The 19,691-nt window shown below is 47.1% G+C and overlaps 1 protein-coding gene across 11 annotated transcripts in view; it reads right to left on the bottom strand.

Moving 5' to 3' along the window:
• Positions 1–19,691, bottom strand: part of PRRC2B (proline rich coiled-coil 2B) — a 49,415-nt gene that overhangs the window by 18,260 nt on the left and 11,464 nt on the right. For 7 of the 11 annotated variants that reach the window (XM_068413622.1, XM_068413633.1, XM_068413632.1 and 4 more), the window contains exons 2-16: positions 17,359–17,526; positions 16,211–16,388; positions 15,887–15,989; positions 14,816–14,888; positions 11,896–12,039; positions 11,014–11,255; positions 10,486–10,607; positions 9,901–10,043; positions 9,198–9,288; positions 8,590–8,782; positions 7,885–8,200; positions 7,044–7,234; positions 4,626–4,833; positions 3,487–3,706; positions 775–2,838 (exon numbers count right to left, since the gene is read on the bottom strand). In XM_068413622.1, the coding sequence (XP_068269723.1) occupies positions 775–2,838; positions 3,487–3,706; positions 4,626–4,833; positions 7,044–7,234; positions 7,885–8,200; positions 8,590–8,782; positions 9,198–9,288; positions 9,901–10,043; positions 10,486–10,607; positions 11,014–11,255; positions 11,896–12,039; positions 14,816–14,888; positions 15,887–15,989; positions 16,211–16,388; positions 17,359–17,473 (4,403 nt within the window). In that variant the 5' untranslated portion in view covers positions 17,474–17,526. Of the gene's footprint in view, positions 1–774; positions 2,839–3,486; positions 3,707–4,625; positions 4,834–7,043; positions 7,235–7,884; positions 8,201–8,589; positions 8,783–9,197; positions 9,289–9,900; positions 10,044–10,485; positions 10,608–11,013; positions 11,256–11,895; positions 12,040–14,815; positions 14,889–15,886; positions 15,990–16,210; positions 16,389–17,358; positions 17,527–19,126; positions 19,284–19,691 lie in introns of those variants that run through there. The other 4 variants (XM_068413624.1, XM_068413623.1, XM_068413629.1 and 1 more) reach the window with 3 other exon arrangements.

Raw genomic sequence — 19,691 nt, forward strand, 5'->3', positions numbered from 1 at the left:
GAGCTGTCAAATTGGCCCAGAACCAATGCCCACCTAATCCAGCATCCTGCTGATCACCAGATTCTTCACAAGACACTTGCAAGGAAATACTTGATCCCTAGCATCAGAATGGTCTTAAAATACTCTCAGGAGGAACTCCTCCCAGCACGCTAGGAACACACAGCACTGCTTGCCATTTATCACCAGTCTCCACTAAGGTCTAAGAAAATATTTGCTCAGCCAGAGGTAGGACTGGCAATGTCACACATCGCGCTCACGCCACAGTCACGTTACTGGAAATCCAGGTTAATGATGCTCAACCTACACAGCTCACAGCAGCTCATCCCAGGAAAACCCAACCCTCACTTCTGTGCTCTGTTAAACTCCACTGGGGACCCATGATAGGAGAGGAAGGACACAACAGGTTTGGAGTTAAGGACCAGGATTTCCTTCATTATCTTTCATGTCTCTAGTGACAGGCAGCCCAGAGAGCAGAGAGCTGTCTTGCCCCAAAACTAAGGTAAAGAGCAGCAGCACATTGCATGCTCACAGTGTCCCAGCAACTTCCATAAACCTGGATTCCCAGCATGGAAGCAAAGGCATCAACTGATTATAAAACAGACAATGATGAAACCCTTGGATGTCATAAGGTTGGATTAATGGTGCTGGAAGTCACCTGCACTAGATGGAAAGAAACACAGCCAACATCTCCCCACTCACAGTCCAGCCCTTCTCCACTCTTCTATTATCTGCATATCAGATGACACATATCTGTACACCAGAATGCAACTTTACCTTTTGCTTTTTATCAGTGTCCCGTTCTGCTGGCTCTCGTATCTGGAAGCTGCTCCTACACCCGTCCTGACAGATTGCTCCACAAACCCGGCTGGTTCGGCCTTGCGGCTCTGCCTGTCAACAAGTGGCCTTTGGCTCGAGAAGCTCCTCTTCGCTAACTCCCTCTTCTCTCCCAAGCTCCTGCTCCCAAGGCCACCCTCTAGCTGGCCTTCGCTCTCTGAAACTCCATCTCGTCTCTCTCGCCGCTCGCTGAAGTCGCTGCTTTCAGATGCTGTCTCCCACTCCTCGTTGGCATGGTCTGATGAGTTCTGGTAGGACAGCTCAGGAGACCGTCTGCCCGAGATGCTGCTCTTCTCCGTGGTGGTCAGCTTGGGTCTTCCAGGCCACTGGCTGGGCAGCAGGTTGGGGCCTCCCTCCTCAGGGTTCCACTGGCCAACTGATTCCCTCTCTTGCCTGAGGCGCCTGAATCGTGGGGGCTTGTCTTGGCGGGGGGGACGCCGCCTCCTGAATGGCCTGTTCTCGATGTTCTCCTGATCCGCTGAGTAATCTTCCTGGAAAAAGTGCCTTTTCTCATCCAGATGACTCTCGTCAAAAACCCGCCTGGAGAAGGAATCCACGTGTTTGTAAGAATCCTGAATGTAGTCCCTGTCAGACTGCTGTCTGCTCCCAAAAGTGTCCGATGGAGAGGTGTGGCTGTACTCCTGCCACCCTGCTCCTCCACTCCTGCCTTGCCACTGGGTAGGGTCCTTACCCATGAAACCCCTTCGCCCATAGCCAGAGTTGCTCAGTCGTGGCGGCAGTGACCTCCCAAAAGCTCTCGGAGCCCTCATCTTCGGATCCAGACTAGTGTGATCATCTGAATAGATTTTGTTGGACCTCCAAGACTCTTTGAAATCTCCCTTTTTCAAATCGCTGTCCTCTCTGTCCAGCACAGAGCCTTCATTGCTGTTTTCTGAGCCCCTCTGCCGGCGACGCTTGGGGAGCTCCTCATACTCTGACCCTTCGCTGTGCGTCTCACTTGCAATCCGGCGCCTTGGCTTGCCTCTGGGGAAGTCCTCTGGCTGGTTGAACTCCCGAAGCCCTCGCCCTCGGCTGCTCCGCTGGTTGTTATAGACTCCCCGGCTTCCCACAACAGTGCCTCGGCCTCTGAAAGTGAACTCTCTGAAGCCTCTCCCTCGCCCACGCCCTTGACCTCTCCCACCAAAGGCTTGCTCCTCATCAATGAAGATCCAGTTGTTTCTTTTTGTGGGAGGGAGATCACTGGACTCTCTCGATAGCTTGTTCTCCCAGGTTCTTTCTGGCTTCTCTTCCTCCTCCTCTTCCTCTTCTTCCTCTTGGGATTTCTCAGCCTCACGGGCAAGGCTTGCTTGGGAAGAACCTTTGTCATCCAGCAGGTAACGTGTGGAGTTCAGTAAGGCTGCAGAATCATCTGACTCATTTTCTACTTTCTGAACAGCCGCCTTCTCCTTCAGTGGGCGCGAGGTGTCCTCTCCCTCCAGTTTAACCTTCTCCATCTCCTTCTCCTTCTCTTCCACTTTGAGGGCTTTCAGGACTGGTTTTTTAATCGGGCCTGATCGCCGTGTCCTCCCCATTTGCTCCTGGTGCTGACCACTGCTGTTCCGGTTCTCAGGAGCCCACTCTGTTGTCTCTTCAGTGGGCTGTTTCGTATTCCCTCCTTCTTTCTTCCACGGGTCAGCACTGAATGACTGCTCATTCCTGGGCACTTCTTCAGCAACCTCTGCTGCAGACTCTGAGGGTTTCTGGTGGTGGCTGATATCCCAGCCATTATATTCAGGCTTCTTCTCTGCTTGGATAAAATCAGGCTCCAGGGGCGAACACCTCAAGTTTGCATGGCGGTTGCCAGAAGAACAGGTTTCCTGCACGGTCTCCTGATGCTGAAACAATAGATCCTGGCCTATCCTCTGAGAAGACAGGCAGCTGTCAAAGTCTGCTTGCGCCTTCTTGTCAAAAGCATTCAAGTACTCCTCTCCTCTCTCCTCAAAGAGATCTCGCTGGGTGCTCAGACTCTCCGACCTTCCAGGAGAGGCAGAGTAACTGTCATTCCTGAGAAGGAAACAAACAACAAACAAAAAGCTAACACAGAGCACAGCATGCCTCCAAGGGCCCAGGCTGGGCACAAGTGGTGCAAACAAATAAATAAATTGGGGTTTGTTCTAAATCATGAGGCAATGAGCCTACAAATACCTGAATGCTGGGCAGATCTGCTGTGGCCCCAGGCAGTACTGCCTGGTTTGTCAAATCAATGGATAATAAAGAAAGCAGTTCCTATGATGGGCAGCAAACTTAAGAAATAAAGGGAGATTCAGCCTCCAACATATGTGGAGATCTGAAAACAAGGAATTGGTTTCAGAAAGTCCCAAAGAATTAGGAGACAAACTAGAAAGTATCAGAATTTTTGATTCATTGTTTTCTGTACCTACCCATGTAGGTGACAAGTGCTTCCCTTCTACTGAACAGGCTCCAAGCTGGTCAGCCTCGACTGGTATCAGATAAACCAACTCTGAATAGCTCAGTCTGTAAGCACCTCCATGACATAAACACTCAGCAGTGTAAGGGTGCTACCAGATCAGTACCTTGGCCTGTTCAGAGATATCTTTTGGGTCAACTCTACACCTGCTTTGCAGTAGGAGAGGAATTACAGCAGCACCTCCCATCACAGCATGCACGAGGACAGGGGAGTTCTGCACTCACCTGGTGTGCAGCCCCTCCATGGTCATGTTGTCAGCCTGTTTTTGATGTGACAGGGAGTACCCTTTGCTCTGCAGAGACGTGTAGCTCTCCTGGCCCCACACTGGCACAGGGTCCAAGGGAGCAGTTTTCCTTTCCGCCTGCCCTGCCTGACAGTTCTGATCTTCAGACCGACAGCTGCTCCCACCGATGGAGTCCTGCTGAATCATGGGCTTCATAATTCCTGGTCACAACAGAGTTCATACCATTAACACTAGGATCTCATAGCCAAGAAGAATTAACGATCTACAGCTAGCTTGACTCTCCTTCCTTCCAGGGCAGCAGGTGACTGCAGCCATGGGAACCCTTCTAGTAGAAGGGAGACTGTGCTTGGGAAATACACAGCTGGGGGTGATACAGGTGACACAGCTCTCAGAGCCCAGCCTGCACAGAACACTACACACCATCGCTGGCTTGGAAGCAAGCAGTGTGTGAAAACAAACCACAAACTCAAGGCAATGATTTATACATCCTGATGTCTATATTCAGACCTCTGAAGATCAGTAACAAGGTAGGAAGGTGCTAGGAGCACACAGCTCAGGAACTGCAGGATTTCTCCATCACACTTCTTGAAGGGGGTCTATTAAGATTTCAATGATTACAGTAACTCCCAAACTGATCCTTCTCCAAGGGTTGAGATCTGCTTTCACACCCGCTAAGGCTCCACAGCTGCTAGGGAAGATCTCCCACTGCAGTGCAGGGGAGGGACAGGCAGGTGTCCTCCCTCCCAACCTCCTCTGTTCCCTCACCAGCCCTCACTGCAACTGCCTCCTTCTCATCCCTAAAGAAGGTCAATCACAGCCTGCCAGGATGCAAAGTCAGGGCAGAGGTAAGATGGGTGAAGCACAGAAGATTAGGACAGCCGTCACCATCTCAACAGCTCAAATGCCCCCCTCCTCACTGGCCAGAAACAAGACTGACCAATCCTCAGGACATCGAGTACCTGGGCACTTGTAGAAGCTCTAAGACTGTAATGTGCTCCTTGCATTCTACAGTCTGGAAAACCAACTTCCAAAGCCTTGGGTCTGAGAAACAGTTGCAGTAACTTTCCAGATATGGACCAACTCAACAGCCGTGATAAAGGGAAACACTGAACACCTTACCTGAAGGGTGAAGAGCTGAAGGGTAGAAATCCACAGGGGTGCGACTCTGGGCCATGCGAGGGTCCATATAAGAGGGCATCATCATCCAGCGAGGATCAAAGCCAAGCATCTGGGGGTGCGGTGGGTAGAACGTCCGCTGGGGATGGGAATGGGATGGGGGAGGATACACTTGTTGCTGCTGCCAGTGCTGCATTTTGTAGAGCTGCTCCTGCAGGGCAGAGGGATGGGCTGTTTGACATCAATGGTCAAAGTGCCAGGAATCACACTTGCAAACTGGCCAGCCGAAGGAAAACACATGCTACATATTAAAGGCTCAAAACAGATTAGATGGGAGGGTAGAGCAGATAAAGGCAATTCACTACCAACTGGGAACATGGCAGTTGTTGTTATTCTCTGAATACCCAGCACAGCCAGAACACGTTGCAGCCAGAAACTCCCATCACTATGGGCCATGCCATATGGCCCAATGCAACAGATCAGCTTCAACACTGGAGTGTGCATTTTCTCAGCACTTCTATGAGATACAGGACAGCTTCCTGTCAAACACAATTTCCTAACTGGAATCAAATACTTTAGATGATGTTGCTCTTTGGAGGAAATGCAATTGTAAGTTTTTCAGTGTGCATATATACTAGTTCTACTCATGTTAGCCAAACAGATTAGATAAGAACATCCTAAACTCAATTAAGAGAGCTATCAATATTTTATATTTTTTCCTGTGCATCCTCCAGAGATAGGCTGACACCTTCAGGTTGTTTCCCCATCTCCCACACGGCCAGTCCACCTTCCTTTAGCTGAGGACTGTTGTGAACGTTAATCTGATCTGACATTTAACTTTTGCGAAAGGTCCAAGAACCTGTATTTGAAGGGAGCTTTGTGTATCAAAGAAAGCTTTCGAAAGGTAAACAGCTCCAATTAACATGAAATACATCTATTTACCTGTCCAACTTTCCACCGTCTTTTCTTACTAAGCTTACAACAGTGTCAGATACTGTAACTGTTTATAAAAAAAAGCCAATCCCCTACCGCAGAGCAAGAGAGACACCCTTAAATCTGAACCTGACACATCATTACGGCAAGAGAGAAACTCAGATAAATGCAAAGATTATATCTGAGTTATCTAGTGCTCCAGTACCTTGGAGAAAGTATTTCATTAACAATACCAACGCTATTTTTTATTTTGTTCTTTTCATGGAACCACTGCTACCAAAGCAGCAATACAAGCCAGCCAAAATACGAACTGCCTCATACATACTAACGACACAGAGGATAACAGAAAATAAAATGCAAATTTCATGTTCTTCCAGTAGCAATGACCTGTGGTATTATTAGCATGACAGCAAAGACATCCAATTATTTCTAGTTTAAGAGCATCTCTAAGAGTAACATTAGCAGCATTTGCTGCTGGACATTTGAATCATGAAAATGTCAAATGCCCAGTAACAAGCACAGGGGAACATCCATAAAAGAGCAATTACTGAGCTTCCAAGCAAAAGCCAAATGTGAGCTCTTCACTAAGGTTTGCAGCAGGGTTGATTATATCACATTTCAAGTGGTTATTCTACGAAGAATGGCAATTAACTTTGCATTATCTCAGGCCTGGGTATTCTGTCCCTTGCTTTGACTCCACTGTCCTAAGGAGGCTCACTGCATCCGGAAGAAGAGCTCAACAGTATGTACGGCACATACACCACTGTAAGGCTGGGCAAGATGCAAGATATATAAAGCAGTTCAGGCTGGTCAGCCAGGAAATGGAAGCAGCTGATCCCCAAAGGTTTTCCTTCCCCTTGGCCTGTATATCAGCTCCCTGCCACTGCAGCAGTGCTGAAGAACAGTGCCAGGGAATAAGAACAGATGTTCACTGGGTTCACTGCCAGCCAAAGGCATTAGAGACATCACTGGATCAGGCCCTACAGCAAGCACCAAGGCAGCCACTGCTGCTCTCTGGACACAGGAAGGGGAACATCTCCAGCATCTCCTGCATACATACATTTGCAAACCAGAGCTCTGCTACAAACCACACAGTCCTAAGATTTCACGTTGTCAGAAGACAGCCAGACAACCATGCAAGACAAGTCAATATTTCTGACAGCAGTGTCTACTTTTCTCCTAGGAAAGTGACAAACTTGGACTTCCCATGGCTCTCCCCAGCCACAGAAAGCCCTAACCCCAATAGCTCCAGCATCACAGGGTGCACAGAGAATTCATGTAACCTGCGTAGAGCCCTTTACCCCTGTCAGACAGGATACATCTGTGATCAAAAGTACTGAGAAAGGCCAGGGTAATACTCCCATTTATCACCTCCGAGCCCAAAGATGGTTGGTTAGTTGGTTATGTGATTGTGTTGAGAACCAAGCAAACACAACTGTTTGGTGGGGGGTCCAGAGGTAGAGGGGTGGGGAGTGTCACACCTATTACCTGCTGCTGTTGCTGCTGCTGCCTCTGGAATCGTGGGGGAAGAGACTTCTGGTATTTGTTGAATTCCTGTGCTGGGGAGGGAGCTTCTCTGAGCTCCTCCTCACTGCTGCTTTGGGCTGCTGCTGCTGGGGCAGGAGTCTCCTCTTCCAGATACCCAACAGACACATCCTGTGTGGGAAACTCGGGGGTTGCTGCAGAGAAGAAAACAAGCCTTGAAGAGCCCTGCTTCTGACAGGGCTTGTGAGTGCACCACCACACAACAGACACGTGTGGGCATGTCCTGACTTCGTTACGTGGTTGAACTTTTATTATAATCACGTATAGCGCTTCACAATCTCCCTGATTCGCCTTGAAAGCTCTAGATGGCTTTGTCCATCTTGTTTTAGTGATAAATGCCAAGATGCCCCCCTCTGCCATCAGCCTTCTGCTTAAGCACTGGGGGGAAAAAGTCCCTTTCCCTTGTTACTCCTTAAACCTGCCAGCACTTACTGGTAACTGATTTTCTGATCTGTGGCCCATGAGAACTTTCTTAGTATCATCATCCAATCATGAGAAGATCAAGAGGCCTGTTCCAACAACATCTCTGCTAGCACAGCTGACTGAGCATAGATAAATGCAACCAAAGAAGTTTGCATTTGTTTTAATAGGATTTTTTTTTAAATGAACCTTCATCACCAATCCAAAATACTCTACAGAATACGTGAAGCAGCTGATCTCTCAAGTGCAACTGAAGCACCCTCTGAATGCTCCCTCCCAGGAACTCCCCCACACTTCAGGTAAGAGATCAGCACAATAGCAAAAGAGCAGTTTTTACAAAGTGAGGCAAGCAATGTTTCTGTACCTCTGCGGAAAGCATGACCATTCTCTTGCACAGCATTTTTCTCTGTGCTTGGGGGTCGCTGATCTTCATTCTCTGTGTGTTTCTGGGTCTCCCCGCTCTTCTGAGCCAGTTTGCACTTCTGATCAAGTTGCTTCAGCTTTGCAGCGCAGGCTGCCAGACGCTCCTCCCTGGCTCGCCGCTCCTCCTCCTCCCGCCGCCTCCTGGCTCTCTCGACAGCCTCAGAGATCTCAGAGTGCACAAACTTCTGTCTCAGTGGTACCTTTTCTTCTTTATCCTCAAGGGACTGCTGTCTGAGAACACCTCCCAGTGTGGGCTTCTGCGAAAGGAAAAACATTCCTCAATCAGCATGGCCCAAACACCTCCTGTATCTGGAGCTTTGCATCCCACGCTGCAAAAATCCCCTCCTGGCTCCCTCCCCTCTATCCTCATGCACACAAATCCCCCTTTTGGTGGGGGGAGTTATTGCTATCTGGTTCAATAGCTCCATTTTCTCACTGTCCTGACAACCCCACTGCTCTGGACCAGCTTCAATTTATTTTCTCTAGTGGCAGTGCTACGCAGATGGATTTCTCTCTGGTTGGACGTAAACAAAGAACTGAGAAATTCATCAGCATCCCATTTTCAATAAAATATCAAACTGGCCTCTTAAGGACAGCGATGTGTCACATCCAGCAGCACAAGCCCGCTCACATGAGTTCAACCTACCTGGTGTTCAGATGCAGAGCTCCAGCCATTCAGCTTCCTCGGAGGCTGCTGTGAATCCTGCACTTTCCGGACTGACCGGGCCAAGCCAACTGAGTCACCCCAATTCTTTCCTTCCTCCAAGGTGTGTTTAACATCTGCACTGTCTGCAGAGCTCAGGGACAACTGTCGCTGTCTTCTGGGATCCCAGCTGTTCCTGTCATATAAACAGCTTTGTTATTACATTTGCTACTTGCCTCAGAAAGCACTTGCAGTCTTATCAAGTGCCAAAGGCAAATGACTGTAACAGAAAGGAAAGATCCAAAAAAATGACCAGAACAAGCAATGTGCTTTTCCTCCTAAGGTGCCTAAGGATTAACACCACAATTATGCAGCAGGATAAAGGTGAGACACAGAAAGGGGAGGAGGAAAAAGCCTGGCATCCTGGAGCTCAGCTTCAAGATCCATGCACATCCTTGAGGTCCACTCAAACTATGGCCAGTGGAATCAACAAAGTCACAGTATTAAATCAGGGGGACCAAGCCTCAACATTTAGAACAAGTTTTAAAAAGATCAGGGTACTGTTTACTTTTATTGAAACAACTGTAGGCATGAATACAGCCACCTCTTACCACTTCTGTCGTCCATCTTTAAGAGTTTCTTCCTCTTCCTCATCTTCACTAAACTTTAGTTTCTCAGAGTAATCCACTTCATCATGAATACCTACAAAGGCAGGATTACAGAAGGGATATGAGAGGAAAGAAACAGGTCCCTTGTCCCGATAAAGCTTATGTCCTCTCTGGCACTAAACCAGATAATGCACAGGCTTGGCATAAACTACTTGGAAAGCTGAATGTCCACCACAGGTACTCAAAACGATGCGAGTAGTGTGGACCTACACTGCTGAACAGTGGCTGGTCCCAGAAGAGGAGCAGCAGGCAGTCTGGGAATGGGGGCTGCAAATGAGGAGACAGCCACCAAGCCAGACTGTGCGTAACTGGATACTGAATGCCGTAACTGAAAAGGCAGCACTAACTCTTCTTCCCAGCAGCCATATTGCTATCCTCCTGCTGTTTGGTGTTTTCAGCTTTTAGGAGTCTTCAGATCCGGTTCCTTGAGTACAGTGTGATGGAAGGATCAGAAGGATCCATTGTGTCATCATTTACACCAACAGCAATTTCACAACTACACAGACCATGCTTTACTTCCTCTCCTTCCATGGCAGTGAAACGGAGCCACCAGAATATCCTGGCTATTTCACAGTTCAGGGTGGAGTAACTACGTTGCTTCACTTCCTAAGTCGTTGCCTGAAGCTAGGGAATGGAAGCACTTTACCTGCCCATCCATCATCCGCATCAGTGTCTAGTTCATCCAGCCCCTTTAGGTTCTCTGCATTGATAATGGTGGGCCGAGGTGCTCTCTCTATTTGCTGCCGAACTGGACGTGTTGGGCGAGACAGGCTGGGCCTGTTCTCTTTTCTACGAGGAAATGCAAAGAAATGGTTAGAAACAGCAAACAATAAAGAAAAGCAGAGCTGAGTTTGTAACAGTGAATCAGTCCTTTTCTGCCATGCACCTATATACAAGGGCTCCAAGTTTCTCTCCCTTCCCTTGTCTACCTGGTACCCACCTCCTAGGGCTTACAGATCAGAGCTGCAACTCTTCCAGTCCAGGACCACACACCCCTACTGCTCACATCCACCTGCTCTTCAGACACGCAGTGCTTACAGTCCTGCAACATTTCAGATGCTGCTGTAGCTGCAGCAAAGCACTGCTTCTTTGGGTAAAAATCAGGTTTCCTCTGTGGCTGCCTGCAGCTTCACCCACACAATTGGATCCTTGGCCCAAATTCTTGCATAGTTTAAGGTTCATGTCACACCCTGAACCTGAATCTCAAGTGGGACAGTCATGGCAGCCTTACCCATCCTGGTCATTCATCTGGTATTGTCTGAAAGGAACCCGGGGCTCAAGCCGAAGCTGAGGAAGGGGGAAAGACCCTCGCTCCAGCGATGCAGGGGTCTCAGATGGCTGTTGCGGACACATCTGGAACAAGGCAAAGCAGAATAGTCTGTTTTTTCTCCTTGCCACAGGAAGACTTACCCAGATTAGGTTACAACATGAGCATGGTAGCTGCATCCACACAAAGGGACTTGAAACATTTAACGTCTGGCTGCCTAACAGGCCACACGCTAATGGTTACTCTCTCCAGCTCTAAAGGGAAAGCAGCAACTTTTCCTTGGGCTGAGCAAGGCTGTGCTACACTATTCTAGCATTGAAGGGTAAATGCACAAGAGGGGAAACTAAAAATAGATCAAGAGAAGGATCCCTGAGCAAGCCCTGGGAACCAAATGAGAGTCCAGAAAACAGATATCTCAGCCGATTTCTTCAACCCACACACACGTTATAAGAAGCAAGGACATCACACAGCTGTGGGGAAAGGGCAACTTACAAAAGCAGGTAGCATGTCATGGTATGTAGGTGGTTGGTAGACATTTCCCATGAACTGCGAAGCCCCTTTGCGGACAGGCTGAGCTGGGCGGAGAGACGGCTCCTTCGGATCGCTGGCACTCACTGAGGAGGGGGCTCCGTCTCCGGTGCTAGAGGTCTTGCTGCCCAGCTCAGCAGGGGAGGCGGTCAGAGATGTGGCAGAGGTTATGTTCCTCCCACCGCCCTCCCTCCAACTGGTGACATCTGGAAAGGAGGTAATAACTATGTTAACATTCGTAAACGCAGTCACTCTGCCAGAAAGTCTCAAAACTCAAATACTCTGGTCAAGCCCTAATTACTCAAAGCATGTAGAAAACATCAGGGACCAAGGAAAATTTCCAAATGCATTTATTTCCCTAAGAGACTAGCAGCATCAGCTGTTACTAGGTAATTGCTTCACCAGTGGTATCCTTATTTGTCAATAAGCCTAAATTCCAATCAACTCTGCTCCCTGTCTCCACAGTCCTTACCCTGCAGAATTAAGGCCAATTAGATCATGCACAAACACTCAAAGAGAAGCCACGTTACACCACCCACTCATTTCACTTGTGACTCCCCTAGCCCAGGGGGAAAGGGCCTGCTTTGCAACACCACACAGCAATTTTTATTAAACAATGTAGTAGATGACAGTACATACTTGCCTGTCTGGACCACAGAACTTCAGACTACATGTGAAATCTGTGGTCAATTGCTAAGCAGCTTGACATGTGAGCTCATAAAAAGATAAAAGGAAATGTAAGGATGGAATATCTGGTACTACTGTGAACTGGCATCCCCCTGCCCAAAACACAGTCTATGGGGTTATGAGCTGGGATAAGGTAGAATGACACAATCATACACTTACTCTGGGGGCGGAGGCTTGGTCCTGGCCCATACGACGGATCTAAGGCGCCCTTTTCTTTGCCAACCTTGTCCTGCTCGCCAGCTGCTTTCAGCGTCGGAAATTCCTCGGGAGAGAAGGATAACAGTCGGCTTGAGGCCCTTGAACCTGTCAGACAAATAAGTGTGGGACTCAGAGAAGATCTTTCCAGTCCTTCAATTCCCTTATGAGATCAGCCTCGAAACACGTTTCCCCAAGAATCTGGGCCTCCAGCATATTTAGACCCAAATTACTATCGTACCAGCACCTCAGCTCACATTCAAAACACTCTCAGACACTGTCACCAACACGACAACACATGTCCTCACCCAGTACTCCCACACTCTTAACTTGGGATCCTCATCTAAATTCTCACATTCAACAAAGTCAGAGTGAACTTTCTCAGCTTCCCATTATTTTTGTAAAGTACAAAATTCCGACTGAGGCAGAGATATAAATTCTGCAAGATCACTTATAGATGATACCCTGTTATCAAGTATTTGACATTTCTATTCAGACTCTTTTTGCTCAGATCTCACTCTACTGGGGAAGTCTATTGTTAAGATTCTGGCAATATACTCAGTGAAAGACCACAGATAAGGACCAAGTGCTATATGCTATACCCCACTCTCCTCCCTGCTGCAGCATTTTTAAGATGCAGATCACTGGCCAGATCAGGCCAGGTTCATTTCTAGTCATTGGCAAATTGTCTTGCCGAGTCATCAGCCGCCCTAGAATGACAGCTTTCTGTCCATGCTAAAGATCTGCCAGTGACTGGAAAACAACACAGCAATTCTGCTAAATCTGCTGGCAAGATAACACTGAATAAAAGGAAACTGTCAGCATTATTGCACTACTAAACATTAAGAAAATTGCTTTTTCTTTTAGAACTGTTTCTTTGTGTTATTTGGCTGATGCTCTTTTTAAAAAGGGCATTTCAGAATTACCATGTAAGAAGTATCAGCAATGAGCACTGAAGCCCTCACAAAGAGCCTCATCTATCTTTATCCTTCCTCGCCCTAAAGAGTCAAGAAGGATTGGCTGCTTTAAGTCATTTTCACTTTCTGGGACTTGCACACTACACAAGACCTCCCAACTGAAGATTTCCAGGGAAGACACTGCAACTGCTTCAAATATCTTCAAATATTTTGGACAGGTGGAAATACACAAGAAGGACATTTCTCAAAATACACTACAAAATAGATGTGCCGAGAGTTCCCATTTCTACCGCACTACTCTACTGAACTAGAACGGCAATGACAATATTAACAACGTGTAAGTGTCTTTCAGGGGAGACTTCCACCCCCAGGGAAGGCTGCACAATGTGCAGGCATTAACAATTTGCACTCTAATCCTAGGCAGCATCACACTGATACAAGTTTGGTGCAGAAGACACAGGCATGGAGCAGTTCATAATTAATTTACTGGATCACATTTCTTCGGGATACATCCTCCAAAAAAGACTTTACAGCAGTAATACCTAAAAGGGAGCAAAAAGCAAAAGACTTTCCTCTTCGTCAATAATACTAGAAACTGCTGTATTAGCTTAGAAGGAAAAGCAATTGTTCAATGCCACTGGAGAAGAGGTGCGAGGATGGGATGGCCTAAGAAGTCCTTTCAGCCAGATTTCTGATGCTCTGTGATTCAATTACCTTCTAATTAAGCTGCTCTTAGCCACATATGCAACTCTTTTCTTGGGTTGAGAACTCTATATTGATAAGTGTGACCTAGAATGAGTTTTCAAAAAATCTTTAAGAACATTGTTAGATGATCAGATTTCAAAAAGACTGTATAGGAGGTCTGCAGAGCAACAGTCTCAGAAAAGTACCAATTAACCAAACAAGACACAGTCTTTGCACTGGCCACCAACCCCAGGCAAGCACAAGTCTCTGCTTTAACATTTAGCCTTTGAGAAACACCCTCTCATTAAGGGACTCATTTAATTTAGGATAAGCTTGTCCCCTCCATTTCTGCAATCTGCAGCTGTCTCAATTCTTTCAAATCTCTCTGCAATTTCACTCAACAACTGAATGGTTCCAGGTCTGTTCACATTAAAACAGTGGAACTGAGCTGCTATTCTCACTACAGTTTTAATGGTAGTACTCAGTACAGCTTGAAACCACCTCCTGTGTGGAAATGGATGCATGTGAAGACAACTAAACTCCCCATTTATGTTAACACTCCTTCAGGATCCTCAGTCAGGCAGAAGCCATTAGCAGCAGAGTTACTCGGGGAGACTTAATAGAAAGGCCTCAGCCAAGGTGTAAGCAAGTGCATCCTGCAAGAGCTTCAATGCCACTTCCACCCACTGGCACTGCAATACCCTCGGACCGAGGATGCTGTGTACAGCCTCCTTGAATACTATCATTACAGCCTCACTTTTGACCACCTAATCAGGTGAAGCTGCCATTGCTACTAGCCATGGAGATGCCTACACTTCCAGCCTCCGATGTCCTATCTTCTCTTTTCTTCTTTTCTCCTAAACCAATCCCTCCTCTCTTCCGCTGTTTCCCGCACCTTTATTGCACACTGCTCTGGGCTGATGGAAGATGCTTATGAGGGGGCAAATGTTTCCCTTCTTCAAACCCTTCACCTCCCAGAACTCCCTGCTGCTTCCCAAGTGCATGAATCATTCTGGTTCAAGGTGGCGATGAGACACATTCTGTTCAAGCTATGCCTTGCACTGGCAGACCTGAACAGATTCAGTTGCATCATTCCAGCCAAAACACTACACAGGCTGAATACAAGACTCATATGGCCTCACCGTACTGTAACCAAGACAGCTGTGTCCCCTTCCACACCTGTCTAGACAGGGAGGACAGGAAGAAATGAAGTCCACCCCATGGCATGCCTGTCTGGGAGAAGCAGGCACATACCCAGCTCCATTTCTGTTTATCATACTCACCACCTTCTTGTCCTGCTGGCTTTCCATTCAGCTGTGCCCATGACTTTGGTCCACCTGGCACTGAATTTGTACTCTGAAAACAAAACAAAACACAAAAAAAAAAAACAACAATGCCCACAGATCAGCGAAGTCTTATGACTATTTCTCATTTCCTGGCGGGCACCTGCTACGGTTCAGACCTCTAGATCACCCAGATGTCACTGGATAACACACATCTTCCCAGCTTCTTGTTGGGACTAAAGTTAGCTGCTCCCCACTGCAGTGTACTATGATGCTACAGCAAAAATACTCTCCTCTATCCTGCCTCTCATCTCTCCTTCACTCATCTCCACCAACTATTTCCTCAAACCATTCCTCTGGCTCTCCTCCCTCTAATCAAGCTCTCCCTTTGTTCTGCTGCATTTTCCCAAATGGTCCCTCTTCATCTTCCAGATTTGTTCCATGCTACACCTCAGCTTGAAGGCTACCCTACTTTTCACACATTAACCACTCTTCTAGTCAAAAGATAACCCCTGTCCTGACTTCCCCGAACTTCAAGGGCTGGGAAATTTTTTTAAACTACAAGTGTGAAGTCTGCAGCACAGAGGGGCCAGGTCCCTGCACTTTCTAGGGAAGCTTTTTTACTTGCCAGTGGCTTTTTCAGGTCCTGACACTGGCTACTTCTCCCACATGACCAGATCTCTTCTTACCAAGTCTCATCAGGCTGGAAGCAAGAGCTGGAACTGTTGTCACCGACACTTGAATTAGACTCAAAGTAAAATAGAAGTGCTAACCAGCCATCCCAGATTCCAGCCATTCTTTCTAGATTGAAGCTACACTTTCTGCACACACTTGAAAGGTACAGAGGTAATGTGCACAGAATTATACTCTATAGCACAGCATTCCTGGGGCACAGTAACTTGGAGTCAAGACAGTCAATTGTACAAGAATTGATTATACAGGAGCTGTTCTGTAAGTTGCAGTCTGCTGATTCTTACTTGTGCAAGGCAACACAGACAATTAAAGAGAACCCTCAAGCTGTCTGGGGACAGGGGAGGCAGGGTGGCAGTCACAGAGACCGCTTGCACCTACCTCCTGACTGATTGACTGTGTCGGCTTCTGTAAATTGGAGACAGATTTCTGCAAACCCTGCTGCGGCAGCGACTCCTGCAGCTGTGCAGCCGTCACACTGGAACTGAAAAGAGACAGCAGAGGTGAGATGAAGGGGAAGGCAGGCAAGAAGACAGACAAACAACTCTGGCAATACAGCAGTTGCTAGAAGATCAGGCTAACATTGGCCCTACACTGGCACGGACAACAGAGAGCTGATCACTGTAAGGTCCAACACACAGCACAGCAGTGCACAACTGCTCCCGCTTGCCTGACAAAAACTTAGTGAAGAATGGTTCTACCTACCTCTTTTGGTCTGGCTGATCCTGCTTGTTTGCCCATCCTGTACCGTCCTTGGGTACTATAATGATGTTGGGGTCGTTTCCTTTGTTCTCAGACTTCAAGCTAGGCAAGTTTGCAGGAGGTGGCATGCGCCGGGCAGCAGCAACTTTCCCAAGACTCTGTAAGCCATGTCTAGGAATAACTAGTGAGAAAGGAACAAGGGCAGGTCACAGGGGGCTATATCCTGCTAGATAAGTAACCTTAATGAGCGTATTGTGGCCGGGTGCAGTCCCAACAGAACTGTACGACAAGCAGCACCACTGCTGCTATGTCAACATACAGGTCATTTCCCACAGGACCACAGCGAAGCACCCGTCTGTTGTAGCAGCTGGCTAACGGGCAGCCTCCTACAACAGTCAGGAGGGAAAGAGAAATAATTCTCCCTAACAGAAAATGCCCACAGGGTCTTTTAGCTACCTGTGCAGATACTCCTCTTTCATTTCACCAAGGAGAAGCAGCATCGCCCCTTCACAGCTTGGGGAAATGGCAATCCAAGTCCAGCTCTTAGCAGACAGACTGGTAATCTAACCCAGCAGTCCTGAGGTCTAGATTTTCCAGCAGATCACATTAAGATGGTACATTATTTTCTTTGGTCTTCTACTCCCACACCAAATCCAGAGTCAGTCCAGGCAATGTTTCCATTTTTTTGACCCCACCATCTACTTTTGGTCACACTTCTACTGCAAAACTAACTCAGGTTCTTCCTCAGATGCCTTCAGTCCTCGACTCTCACCTCACACAAGGTCTGAACAACTTAAGGCACTTTAGTCAGCTTAACTGCCTTGTCTTGGTGTACCATGAGGCCCCCGTAAGGCTTTCACTCAAATTTGCAACCCGACCACTTTGCAGAAAGGACACAGGCTAAATGAAATGGCCAACAGTTCCCCAGCTGTTTTGCCGTAATTCCTCCGTGTCTCTACAATAACAGCAGCACAAAGAACTACAGACATTTTTCTTGGAGTCCTAATGAAACACAGGCTTAGACACCAGCACAAACAGCTCTGCAACCTAGCTGCTTCCTACTGGGCATCCTACCCACAGGGTCAAGAATGAATTAGCTCTGCAACACTCCTGGAAGACACCAAAAGGAACTTTCTGAAGGCATTTCTTACCTGTAGTTCTGATAGCTTCTATTGACTTTCCTTTATACTTATCAAACAGGCTGAGAGTCGAGTACTTGCTTTTCCCATCCTTTCCCTTGGTTATTTGCCCCAAACGATCGGACATTGCGATGAAATGTCATCTAGTAAGGAAATTTCTCTGCGCCGCTCCCGATCTGCCTTTTAATGAAAGAGAACCAGGGAAATTCCATCAAACCGATTATTTAGCAACAGACAAGTAAAAAATGAAACACACACACCTGCTACAACTGCAGATACTCAGTGAGCAGACACACTAAGTTACAAGGTTTTAATCCCCCCCACTTTAGTCACAAGAAGCTTGTGGGATTTAAGACTCAAACTGAAAGAACTGCAGGAACACACTTCTCAGAGCATCATTTTTTTTTCTGTCACTCCAGTGCTGGAAGAGGTGAGCTTCTTTAAGTACGAGAATACAAGGGAGGGTGGTCAACACAGTTCTTGCTTTAAAAGAGTAAGTCTAACAATAAGCAGCTATGCACAAGGGTTCCTAAACATAAACGACAAAAGCACTGTATCTTACACCACAGTGCAATTTATCATTGGGTTCCCCACTGAAGCACTGGTAGCCAGGTTTGTAATGTTTAGGATTATGGTTCCACACTGGCCACAGTTAATGACTTGTACCAGCAATTAATGTTTTGAAAGCATCACCTGAAGGCAACAGTTATTTCTTCAAATTCCCTTTTCCCATCTGCTGGCCATGAAAGAGAATTAAAGAGTCCAAAAAAACTGCTCAAATGAAACAGGTTCAGACTCTTGAACTTGTGGGTTCAGCAGTTCTACTACGAATCCTGAAAACACTTTGTAAAAAAAGATTACACTTCTCTCGCTGGCACCTTCAACACCATTTTTAGCTATAAATACACTTTTCGCAATGGATGTGGTTTGTTAATTTTTCACTCTGATCTTTGCTGGCACAACATGCTGTGATTAACACCCTTCATGCAGGCAGTCTCTTTACTTTCACTTTTTGGCTCTTGGAGCCCAGGACAAAGTTGAAACATGGAGAACACACACACTGTAGGTCAACTTTCATGTCAGAAAAGAAACTTTGTTTACTTTCAATGGACTTTTCCTCCATTTTTTCAAGCATAGTTCTCTGTTCTAAATTTTCTCCAATCTAGGGGCTTAATCTAACCTTTTCACATGTAATTTAGATTTCCAGATTTCTTGTTGTAAAGCCTCCACTTCAAGCCTAAAACTGCTGGCAGTTTTATTATACCATCTGCTAGATGCCATCTTAGGGTTGCAACTCTGTGTTGGAGTAATAAACCGCTGTATGTACCAGATCTTCCTACCCTTCACCCTTTCTGAAACTTACTGTACCTGACCAGAAGCTACAACTTCCACCAGCAATGCCTTATCAAACATGATTTCCAGGTATGAGGATTAGTCCATCACACATTATGTACAAAATAAAGTACAGACCACAAACATGTCAGATGCATTCTCAAACTGGCTGTACTGTGGTCTGCAACTAGCCGAGTAAAGCCCATCTAAAGGCTGCTGCCAGGTGGCAAGTTTCTGATCAATAAACCCGGCACCACGCAGCGTTCGTTCTTGCATTGCAGGATTTATATCAGGCCTGGCAGGAGCAAGAAGCCATGGGCTCTGTGTGCTAGGCAGCAAGCAGCACGGTCGGGGATAGAGGAAGAAAAGCATTTTCTGTCACTCATAACAGCACCCACAGGATGCTCAGGACGAACACCAGGCTCCACAAGAAGCCCCTCACAGTCACCTTCGCTGGACCACCACATGGGGCTGCAGCACAAAGGCTTGCAGATGCAACAGGGCTGGCCGGCATTCTCGAGGCACCTTTTCCTGCAGAGTGGCAAACAGATCTTTGTCTCCAGTCTGGTTCAATCTTTGCTCAGATGGTCACTGTGTGCCAAAGAAAACAACAACTCCTCCCTCACTTGCCCATTTCCACTGTATTTTTTTAGTAGGACAGACATAAAAGAGAAAGGGAGAAAAAGCACTGATTAGCACGGACTTGGCAGGGAAGTAGAAGCTGGATTGAGAACAACGACCTGTTTGAACTGGCAGAGCTGTGGGGAGCCCCGGACCAGAGCAAATAGCAGAGGGTGCTGCGCGCCAGCCCTCAGCTGCGCTGGCAAGAGCACAGCCACCTGCTTGTACAGGTACACTGGGCCTTGCAGAGGGAGCCTGGCTCGGGGTCTATCCAGACCACGTCAATCCGCTACCAACCTCACACAATCCCAAGCAATAAAAATACACTTTGAGGTTTAGAAAATTCAAACCAGACAAAATTAGTAGGGATTAGGAAGAAAAAAAAAAAAAAA

The sequence above is a fragment of the Nyctibius grandis genome, chromosome 16, assembly GCF_013368605.1.
Source record: "Nyctibius grandis isolate bNycGra1 chromosome 16, bNycGra1.pri, whole genome shotgun sequence".
In the NCBI taxonomy this organism is placed as follows: domain Eukaryota; kingdom Metazoa; phylum Chordata; class Aves; order Nyctibiiformes; family Nyctibiidae; genus Nyctibius; species Nyctibius grandis.